At 39.9% G+C, this 11,649-nt stretch overlaps 1 protein-coding gene across 4 annotated transcripts; it reads right to left on the bottom strand.

Moving 5' to 3' along the window:
- Positions 1 to 7,078: 7,078 nt before the first annotated feature.
- ARL4A (ADP ribosylation factor like GTPase 4A) lies at positions 7,079 to 9,359 on the bottom strand. 4 transcript variants are annotated; one of them, XM_023638745.2, is made up of 2 exons: positions 9,217 to 9,359; positions 7,079 to 8,081 (listed from the first exon to the last, which is right to left on the bottom strand). In XM_023638745.2, the coding sequence occupies exon 2, from the start codon at positions 7,993 to 7,995 to the stop codon at positions 7,393 to 7,395; it is 603 nt and encodes a 200-aa protein (XP_023494513.1). In that variant the 5' UTR covers positions 7,996 to 8,081; positions 9,217 to 9,359; the 3' UTR covers positions 7,079 to 7,392. The 4 variants fall into 4 exon arrangements, with proteins under 4 accessions (XP_023494513.1, XP_023494514.1, XP_005609294.1 ...); XM_023638746.2 differs by having other exon boundaries at positions 7,079 to 8,084; positions 9,217 to 9,358; XM_005609237.4 differs by lacking the exon at positions 9,217 to 9,359 and adding an exon at positions 8,548 to 8,753.
- Between the last annotated feature and the right edge of the window lie 2,290 nt (positions 9,360 to 11,649).

Here is an 11,649-nt window from a genome sequence, read left to right as displayed (position 1 = left end):
AGACTGTTCTATATCAGATGTCTCCCAATGCAAACTACATGGACTTACATTTTCACCAAACAGCTCTACTACAATAACGATTCTCAAATTAAAACTCGAAAAAAATTGCCTAGAAAAAAATTCTCGATTGTAGCAAATAATCATGTAGTTCAGTTTATTAAAAAAAGCTCTTTAAGCCATTCTGAAGTATGGTATGTAAATTTTTTTTAATCTCAAGTTGAATATTTTAAATATATTTGCAGAACTGTATCTTAAATACCAGATTCAACATTTCTATAATGCAAATAAAAGATTTTGTGAAACAAATATACCTAAACACATACCAGTTTATGACATAATCACACATAAAAAATAATTAAAACACAAGAATCTGACTGCATATCCCTACCAAGTATAACCTAAGGACAAAAGGAACCATTGTCAAACCACTCATGGTACTCATACTGTTGGGAGTAGTAGGGGATCGTTTTGAGGCTACAGTGAGAACAGAGTGGAATAAAGCAAAGGAGTAAGTGTGTGCTGCTGACAACTAGGATTCGGGGCGTAGTGGAAAAGAGACAGTAGGTAGTATCACTGAGGTTACATAGAAACCCTACGATTCTGAATTTTAAGCTTTCAATTGGACATAGTAATGTGAATTAATGATGAATCTTTATTACAAAAAAAGTCCTAGCTCCATTCACTGAAAAGGTCTAGAAACAATGACAAATTGAGTAGTCTATAGTACCGGGGTCTCTACATACCATTTCCCATGAAATGGAACCTGGGATTCAAGAAAAACAACAGGTCTGCGGCAAGAAATGTACAAGGTAAGGTAGGAACTTTCTGTAAAACCATAAAGAAAAGAAACCATCAAACATTACCAGGATTATGTCAAAAGGACTCAGTTCTCTAAAGATGGGACAATCTAAGCTGAATGAGGATAATGAACTACAAAAGGTTGAAATATATCAGGCATGTTTAAATGTATAAGGTTATAATGATACGCAAAACAAAACAAACCTTATTGGTCGCCTTGGGAGAGTGCTAAGGAACCAACTCATTTTGAAAATTTGTAAATCAAGAGAAACAAGCATTTACTTTGCCTTTCCTTTAAGAATTGAACCTCAGAATAAATGTAGCATTGCTGGGAGGAAGTTTCTTATTAGAGAAATACTCTAGCTCACAAATGAAGATGGTAGAATATAAAATGTCACTATTTTGCAACTCTGATTGAATTAATGAATCTAGCCAGCCCTGTCCAGTGCATTAGTCATATCCACCTATGGCTATTTAATTAAAATTAAATAAAATTTAAAGTTACATTTCTCAGTCACACTACCCACATTTCAAGCACTCAGTAACCACATGTGGTTAGTGGCTACCATATTAGTGTAGACACAGAACATTTCCATCATTGCAGACAGTTTTGTTAGATGTCATTGATTAAGACAATGACAATGAAGGACTGCAAACATCACAAAAAGACAACCAGACATAGTCCCTATGGATGGAAGTATAAAACACCACTACCCCTGAAACAGTCTTGGGGGAAAAAAGAAAATTAAGAGTACAATGAAATATCTTAAGCACCACAGGGAAATGCGTTCAGCAAGATGCAGAGTGTAGGATACTATACAAAAATAAGTTGCAATAAAAGAGAGAACGGGAAGGGATTGAAAGGAAGAGCCAGGGAGAGAGAGAGGAAGAGAACCTATAAAGACACATATATCAACCAGCCACAAAGTATGGCCTATTACTAGTTGGATCTTGATTCCAAAAATCTTTTTTAAATAACCAGGGAAATCTAAACACTGAATGGATATTTGATCATTTTGAAGAAGCATTATTAATTTGTTACGTGATGATATTGAGACTGTCTTTTAAAAGAGTGCTTATCTTTCAGAGACACATATCAAAATATTTATAAGTAAAATGTAAGTTCTAGGACTCACTTAAAAATAATACAGGAGTAGTGGGGAGAGGAAAGGTAGCAGAAAGGAAATGGATGGGAATATAGAGAAAATCAGATTGGCTACGAGTTGATAATTACTGAAACTAGATGAGAGATTCTTGGATGTTCATTATGCTATCCTACTTTTGTATGGGTTTGAAATGTGTCATAATAAAAAGTTGATTTTTATTTAGAACTAGAGCATTATTGAAATGAATCAACTTCAACATCTCTCTTTAACCACTCATTTTTAGAATGCTACACATTTTAGGATATTTAGCACAGTTCACAAGCAAAGCTCCCTTCTTTTGTGTATATGTATACATAAAAAATTTATAAGATATGACACTGAGAAGATAGTGTTTCTATTGGCATCAAAGTTCATTCAACAAGGTTTTACTGGATGGCTATTATAAGGCAAACATTGTGCTTTTTCAGCACTTTAAAATAAGGCCTGAATTTTATAGTATTGGAATTATTTAAAAGTTTACCTTAATTCAATTTTTTTTAAGCATGATAAATGACTGGATTTTCTTTTAGTTGTCAACTTCTAGTAATTATCAGAATCATCCAGAGGGCTTGTGAGAACACAGACTGCCAGGCCTAACCCCAAACTTTCATACCCTTAGGTCTGGAGTGGAGCCTGAGAATTTGCAATTCTAGAAAGTTCCTTGGTCATGCTGATGCTTCTGGTCCAGGAACCACACTTTGAGAACCACTGTGTCGACCCATACCAGTTCCAATCATTTAGAACAAGTAGTACAGTATATATCTAAACTGCATTACCTGAGTTAGTCTTCAAAGAGGAAGAGAAGGGATGAGGGACGATGATACTCCAGGTAATACTTCTGTTTTGGCACTGCTTTAACTTCTTCCTTATTAAATACCCAGGGAAGAGAGGGCCCAAGAAAGATAGACGTTTATTTTGGCCAATATCCCAGTATTTTCTACTCAACTTGTTTATAACCCAATGCCTAATATGGGTAATCTCAACTCCAGCAAAACATAAGCAGAAGATACAAAAACAAGACCAAAAACTGAAAGTAGTCGGAAAATAACACAGCACACATAACTGCCCCACAAACACAAACCACCATCATCATCTCTGTCTGATGTGCCCACAAATAACGCAGGTTTCCATAGAAGGGTCAGCATATAGACCCCTACTTAACCATTAGATAAAATTTGTGAATTGACTGGTAACAATCTTGAGGCATTTTGAAGAACCACAAGTACAGACAGTTGCAGATTTTTAACTTCTGCAAAGTGAAGTATTCTATTTTGCCTTACGTCTATATCGGAAAATAACCATGATTTTAAATTTAGTTTCGTACAGGGCAAGGTGAGATTATATTGTGCTAAAAGATTGGCGCTTTAGACGTCTAAGGAAATGACCCAGGCATCAAAAAAATTCAGGATGTTTAGTCTTTCCCAAGTTCCACCAAGCTCCCATTTTGTGCTATGCTACATGAGAGCTAAGAAAAACAAATTAAGAGCTTTTTCTACATATTCCCCTTCAAAATAAGTTTTCTTTAAATACATTTGCCAGAAAATATTCTGGCTATTAATAACAACTATCCATTAAATCTTTACCATGTGTCAAGTACTCTGCTAAATATCATACGTTGTTTCATTTAATCCTTTTAATCAATTAAACCCAAATGGTAGGTATACACCTCAGTTTACCAATGGAGAAACTAAGGCTGAGAGTGGTTAAATAAATTGTCTAAGATTAAACTAGTAAGCGGTGGATCCAGGGTTCAGATCTAGATTTGTATGGCCATTATCGACTTTACCGCAATGCCTCTCTACACATATGGATTCAACTGGTTAACAATAATAGCTACCACTTACCGAGTTCTTATCAAATGCTTGTGATGAACTAAATAGTTTATCTTATTTCATTCAATCCTCTGAGAATTGTGACAGTCTTCATTTGACCGGAAGGGCATTCACATCATGAGAAGTTTCAAGGAAATCGCCAAAAGGTCACATGTGTAAGAGGGGGACAGCCAGGGTTTGAACTCTGAGCTGCCTCCAAAGCTCATGGTGTTTTTAGCTAATACACTTAACATCCTCCTCAACTAGCCCCCTGTATAGGTATTCCTACATTTCTAACTTGTATGTACAGAATTTGATACACACTCCAACTGTGGGTTGTTGAGACTATTATCTCTGATTGTCATCTTAATACTAACTTTATGATTATTAGTTTAGCATGTTCTATTGGTTCAATACTAAGCGTTAAACAGCCCAGTCTTCCATATAATTTGTAAATAAATCTGGTCTCTAAATCAGGTTGCCCTTGCTTTACTCTTATCTGATTCTTTGAAACTGAAAGTACACTTAATACTCTTAAGTTTTCTTATTGTGATAAAATATACATAAAATTTACTATTTTTAGATGTATAATTCAGTGGCATTAAGTACATTCACAATGTTGCACAACAACCCCCACTACTCATTTACAGAATGTTCTGCTAAATTTAAACCTTAAATGTAAAATTTCAACCTCAAATGACGGTATACTCAAGATTTCAACTTGTATTAGCTAAATGTTGAGTGTTTCATCATCAAAAGTGTAAAGAAACTTTTTTCGTGTCTTTGTCATTGCTGATAAAACCACTGTGTTTATGTTACTGATGAAATTGCTGTATTAAAAAGAACCCTGACACATGCTACCACAGACCTCCTTCCAGGTCAACACAAATAATTAATGAAACACTCTTTAAGTGTCAAATGCCTTGTCCAAACAATAACAGTCTGAGTCCACGCCTTTCCCTCTGTTCAGAAACCACCATTCTTCAACAGACCAGTAAGCCTCTCTCTACGTATATATATTTACACTAATAACTTCACTTTTTGGCTTCCAACGATCTATTCCTTTTCCCATGGTTAATTCTTAGTGAACTTACTCTGGCTACTTATATAACTTTTTTCCTAAATGTTTATAATCCATCTAGAATAACTCTGGACATTTAACTTTTACATCTCTTTAAATATCAAAACTTTATCTTTGTAATCTTTGTTCTTTGATAATAGTCTGAATTTAGAGTTGTCCAGTCTTTGATTAGTATTTGGTATTAAAATAACATCAAATATAAGAAAATATTTTAGAAATATACTTTAGAAAAGGTGTACTTTAATAAAAAATCAGATATAAAAGCATTGCCTAAACTCTTCAGGGTTCACTTTGAGAGTCATTATCCTACTATCTCTGAATGGCTCGAATAGGCAGTGGGGGAACTTGAACTTAGCAAACTGGTAAATCTTAAGACAAGTTTTGTAGTTGAAAATCTGTTTTATAAATAAAAGCTTTTACAGTGTTGACACTATTTTCTCTTTTTTGTTGCTGTTTACTAAGTACGAAACACCTAGATAACATGGATTTGCTTACCAAATTCCTAGGCTACAAAATAAGAGTCAACGCACAAACTTTCACGAGATAAATAGTTAAAACAGTACTATTTTATCCAGCAAGTATGTAAAAAGTACAGGAAGGCTGAAAATCTAAATTGATTCACAGATTTTTGTCAGTGAGCTTTATTAATCCATCACCAATCTAGTGACAAGTATATACACCGTGATTTCATATAGTGAGGGGTAAAAAAAGGGTTCTTCCAGAAAACAGCCTTCGGTGCCTCTGTCACACTTGAGCAGAACCAAACTACTAGAGGACCACGTATGTAACCAGCTGCCAAAGTTGTTTGCACACACCAAATTAAAAGCTTCAGCCAAAGTAGAAATACATTAAAACTCAAAGTCAAACACTGTTCTCCTAGTGGCTCAAGTAGTTTATTGGCAGTTATTATCCACATTTCTATAAATATAAACATTCTAAGTGACTATCACTAGTGCAGGTACATTTAACATATGAAAGCTCCACAGGAAGCTACTTTATTTTGTGTGTAACAAGAATCAAGTTTCCAAAAACTCAATTGTGCCACTAAAAAAAACCAAAAAACAAAAAACCCCAAACCAAAGCAAATCTCTGCTAGCAAAGTGCATTTCTCTTGGTATAGTCAGAACAAACAGGTGCTGGCTTTACACACAGAAATTATGTTGATTTGCTAAGACATGATCACTGGAAAGAAGTCTTTTCTTATAGATGAGAATTGGGTAAAGGTTTTTCCTCCTTTTAATCTCAACGGTTTTTTGGATTCCATTGTAAACAGCATCAATGAACTTTCACAAAACATAGCTTTGCTACTTTCTCCTTCATTTTCTATAATCGTAATTCTTATCTGAAGTACTGTATCATTTCTTCCTACCTTATCATCAGGACTGGATGGCCTGTGTAACACTGTTCCGTTTGTAAACAAGAAATTAAAGCTCAGAGAACATATAGAATAGCTCTTACATTTTCACTCCACAGTGCATTGTGTTGTTTATAAAGCTTTTGCTCCTCTCAAAACACTACAAAAATATATGAAATACTACTTCTGTGTTCAGCCAGCAAATATTAACAAAACAAATATTTTACAACTGGAATCCTTTAGAGACCATGTATGGTAATTACGTCCTCTTGACTGAAGTCATCAATTGCTTTCTTCATAAATCCATACACATCCCCAAGCATATGCATTTATGATTAGTCTACATGCCTAAATTTACTATATAAAAGAGTTAAGTAAATCTCAGGTTCTTCAAGTGAAAGTGCTTTTGACAACAACTATTTCTACAACAGCCCTAAATCCCAAAAAAGGTGTTTTAAACCTGACCGTGTAGAAAGATGCATAGCTATTTCTAAAAAGTAAAAGATTAACACACCAAAACATGCTTTATCGGGAAAACTAATCCATGCATTTGAATGTGTCCCAAATACCTTATTTTTATTATTTTAAGTTATATCAACTTAAACATTGTCTAGGATTAAGGTACAGCATTACATTACTTGAATCCAAAAAATGTCAAAATTCATTTGGCCAAAACTTAAAAGACCAAACACTTGTTCCTTGTCCCTTACTGGTTGGACCAATGTGATCAATACAACTGTGTATATATATATATATATATATATATATATATATAATCTACCTTAACATTTCCATTTATTAGCATTTTATCTTAACATACAAAGTTTTGTACGCAATCTCCTTGCAAAGGCTTCCCCCCAAAAGATATAAGCACAAAACACTAGGCAGACACTCTTCAAAGTTTTATTTCACTAACTTCAGGTCAAATTTCCACAACAGTTTTCTGGCCAACACTATCCCTGCTTGGCTTCCCAAAATGGTAGTACCAAGATTTGTGGGGTAGGGAGAAGAGACCATTTTAAGAAGGAATGCATTTACTCATCTTCCACAAGGCAACAGAGTTGGGCATCTGATTGTTCAACAAAACACAGCTTAAACAGCATCCAGGAGGGCAGGCAGGCAAACCAGACTGTAGACACGCTTCCATTTGTCAAAATCAGACCAGAGAAAAGCTACTCCACACAGATATAAAGGCATCGCCATTCATCTCTTCTTTTTCTGTTGCCGCAACATTTTTCTTCTTTTAATGATCATATCATGTAGTTTCTCAAGTCCTTCCTTCAGTCCATCTCCTATGATTGCACAGGTGGGCTGCAAGTGCCAAGGAGTCAATGAGCTCAGTTCACTCATTGCTAACAATTTCTCAATTTCTGAGAGAGACAATGAGTTCCTCAGGTCTTGTTTGTTAGCAACTATAAGTACAGGGACTCCTTGATTTTCTGATATCCTAGTTATCTTGTGAAGTTCAGTTTTGGCTTCTTCCATCCTTTCAACATCAACAGAGTCCACAACAAACACAATGCCATCTGTGCATCTGGTATATGACTTCCACAGTGGCCTCAATTTCTCCTGACCACCTACATCCCAGAAGTGGAAAGTGACTGTTTTAGAATTTCCCAAGGTTACCTTAATTTTTTCAGTGTTAAATCCCTTGGTAGGTACAGTATTTACAAATTCATTGAACCGCAGCCTGTATAATACAGTTGTCTTTCCAGCACAGTCCAAACCCAGAATAACAATGTGGAAGGACTGAAACGAAGGCAGGCTGGACAGGATAGAAGTCTGGTCTGACAGCCCATTCCCCATTGCCAGCTGCAAATAAATGTTCCAAATTGAAATGCTTTCTTCTTACTGCTTTAGAACTTCTCTTCCTAGGGGATCCAGCTACAAGACTGCTGAGAAGGAAAATGAATAAGTTATTCCTGTGAAATAATGTACTACAACGGTTTTTCTCTCTTTCTGCTAAAATAAGCAACACAAGGAACTTGATAAATAAAACTTGCTTTAGTAAACAAACCAAACGCGATATGAAACGTACACAATCCGAGGCAAAACAACAGAATACTCATTGTGATTGAAATTCTTTAACATTCACTGAAATTGCAGTGATACATACTTTTCTCTACTCCCCTGGGTCCCCAAACCTCGAAGACTTCATTCCGGACACAACCGAGTCACCAGTATCTGGTCCAACTCGCAGTAACCACACACGTATCTTTTCTGGCAGAAAACTCGTAACACATAATCCTATCTTGGGGATCTAATACCACATGCTTAACAGCAGACTACTACTCAAGGTCACTATTATCCTCCCTGCTCCACCCCCTCCCCCGCAAAAAAACCCGACAATGCTCTCACCTCCCGAATTGGAGTCTGGGTCCAAAGGAGAAAGCATTGGGAGGCGGTTCTACGCGACGGGGAAGCGCCCCACGGCCGCCCAGCTTAGCTCTCCACGCAGCTCTGGCAGCTGGGGCACTAGAGAGCGCGGCTTCAGACTCTGGCCACGCCCACCCCTCACGGCCCACCCCTGAGGCCAAATCCCATTGGTCACCCGCATCAGCGCGTCCCTGCTGCCCCGCCCCTGCGCCCTAATTGGCGAGAGTAACCTCCGCTCCCAGCGAGGCCGAGCTGGGCTCTCCCTTGGTCCACAGGCACCACCTGTTGCCCTCAAGTTGGAAAACCAGGCTCCGGCGGAGGGAGCCGAGCGGCCCCTGCAGGGCCGGGGAGTCTCGGCCGGCCGGTCGGTCAGGTGGCTGCCGGCCCGCTCTCTCCGCCCGCGCCGGCGCACCTGCAGCGCAGCCCGCGGACGCCGGCCGGCGGCTCCCACATCCGGGGCCCGCGGTCACTGCCGGCGCCTTAACCCTTGGTCCGCCGGCCTCCGTGCGTGGACGATGCGACCTGCGGCCCCCGCCAAGGCAGGCGCGCCGTCTCCGCTGCACGATGCCTCCGCCTCGCCCCTCCGCAGCCGGCCGGCCGGTCGCCCTGGCAGGGCGTGGCCATGCCAGCTGCCCGCCCGCTGCGGCTCACCTGACTAGCCGTCCTTCCCTCGTTCTGACCCCGCGTCGCTCACAGCCCTCTCGAGCGCGCTACTCCCTGCCGGAGGGCACAGCGAGGCCTGGGCGCCGGCAGGAGCCGAGACGCAGCTTCCAGGGGCGCCGGGCGGGCGCCGCGCCCCAGTCTGCCCTAACGGTGCGCGGCCGACCGCTCCCCTGCCTGCCGCGGCCCCGCCCCTCCCCGCGCTCCCGCGGGCGCTGGCCAGTGGGGGGCGTGCGGGAGCCGCGTCGCCTAGCAACGGCAAAACAAGGTCACGTTCGAGCCGGCCCGGCGCTGGCTGGCGGTTGGCGAGCTCAGGCGGGGCTTCCGGCCTCGGCCCCGGGAGCCCCGGGAGCCGTTGCCGTCTCGGGCGTTTTCTGCAGCCGGCGGCTGGCCTCGGGCGGGTCCCACCCTGCACCGTCTATCCTCACGCCACTCAGGGCGTCCTCTGGGCGGTGGCGGGTGACGTAGGGCCAGGGATTTCAGAGGACATCCGACGGGCGCGCCCCTTATATAACAGGATGACGTGGTTGCGCCTCAGTGGTTGCCTTCAGCTGCCTGGGCCGGGCTGGTATCTCAGTGCATCTTCGTTTTGCAAAGCAAAGAAGTGCTCCCTCTCCCACGTGAGCCTAGCAACATCCCCGTGAGGCGGCGACAAATAGAAATATCTTGGTTTTACAGATGAGGAAATACACTGGAAGATTAAATGGCTGTTTCTAATGACCCAAGGAAAATTAGTGGTGGTCTAGAACTTAAAGTCTACTAGTCATTAAATGCATAATAACTTTCTATTGGATAATTCTGACTCTCAATGCAGCAAATATTTACTGAACACCTCATGGACAGTAGGCACAATCCTTTGTTCTTGGGGATAGAATGGTGAGCAAATCAGCCACTGGCCCTGCTCTGGTGGTAAATCGGTCTCATGGGAGGAAAAGAGAGTAACCAAATTGCCACGTGAATAAATTTAATTAAAAAATGCCATCAGTGATCATTTCAGGGTACTTATGACCACATAGAAGGAGGAGTACTGACTTAAAGTTCTGGAAAAGTGTCAATGAAGAAACATCTTTATGATGTAGGCTATAAGAGATTGGATCTTGGAAAAATATGGTGCACTTTTAAAAAAAATTGCTCTTTTTAAATATGGATTGAAATTTCCTCTAGAAATTTCTTAGGTTTTCTCAACACCATTATTGCTAGTGACATTTGTCTCCTTTATGACTAGCATGGGAACGGTACTTGTCAGACTAGATTTTTAAAAGTAACTGACATAAAACCTAAGGACTACGCACAAAGCATACTTTCAAGATGGCAACACTAATTTTGGAAATAAAGCTAGAAGTCTCAAATGGCATATTCTATCAAGTTATTTACTGAACCTATTATAGGTTAAGGCTTGCCTTATTAGTTATAATTGTGAAATCTCATTAGCCATTTAAATAATCAACAAGTGATAAAGGGCTTAGTGCAATGACTAGTCTTCTTTTCTTAGAAATTTAACAGGAATTCTTTATTACACTGGAAAGACTTGCAAATTCTCATTAAATCAAGAATTAAGAGCAAGATTCCATGACAGCCTTCTGTTTACAACAGCTTTGAAATCAAGTGGGCCCTTCTCACATTAGTGGCAAGGGAGTGTTCCTGCCTAGATTTCCCTGGAGTAAAAAGGATGAAATAGAAAAATACTGAGAGCTTCCAGCTTTGCAGAATCACCTTTACTGAATTGCACTTTAGTATTACATATTAGGGTTATAACTAGAACAGGGGTTGACAAACTACAGCCTGTGGGCCAAATTCAAGAGCTTAAGAATGGTTTTAACATGTTTAAAGGGCTGCAACAGAAAAGATAGGATAAGAATATGCAATGTAAACCATCTGTGGCCAACAAAACCTAAAATATTTGCTCTCTGGCACTTTATAGGAAAATAATACTCCTAGTCTACCAGCAATAACAATGGTATGAAATTACAACAAATGGTATAAAAAGTGATGCAATTCATGGAATACTCTGTCTACTTGGTTGCACCATATTCCTATAGAAGGAATTCTGGTATTTTATTTTAGATATGCGAGAAAAATGTTCCCTCAGGCTGTAGTTCATAAACAGTGTTCTGAGCTGCTCTGGGGTGCCTCAGGGAGCTCCTGGGGGTTCTGTGAGGTATTTTAACTTTTTGGGGAGACACAGTGCCATCTGTTGGACCCTATTTAAAACTACAACTGTTAAGTTGTCTGGGTCTATACTTCATTGAACTTCAGGGTGTTTCTTTGGCCTGAGGCACCATGAAAAAATTACTAAGTCACTAGGGGCTCTGTGACCCACATAACCGAGAAGGGGTTAATATCTAAAACATACAACGAACTCATACAGCTCAGTAGCAAAAACACAAAAAGATCTGATTTAAAAATGGGCAAAGGACCTGAACA

The sequence above is a fragment of the Equus caballus genome, chromosome 4 (assembly GCF_041296265.1).
Source record: "Equus caballus isolate H_3958 breed thoroughbred chromosome 4, TB-T2T, whole genome shotgun sequence".
Lineage (NCBI taxonomy): Eukaryota > Metazoa > Chordata > Mammalia > Perissodactyla > Equidae > Equus > Equus caballus.
This window is presented reverse-complemented; position numbering and strand designations above follow the sequence as displayed.

Excerpts from the sequence above, each read along its gene's own strand:
- ARL4A (XM_023638745.2), bottom strand. The coding sequence starts at position 7,995 with ATGGGGAATGGGCTGTCAGACCAGACTTCTATCCTGTCCAGCCTGCCT.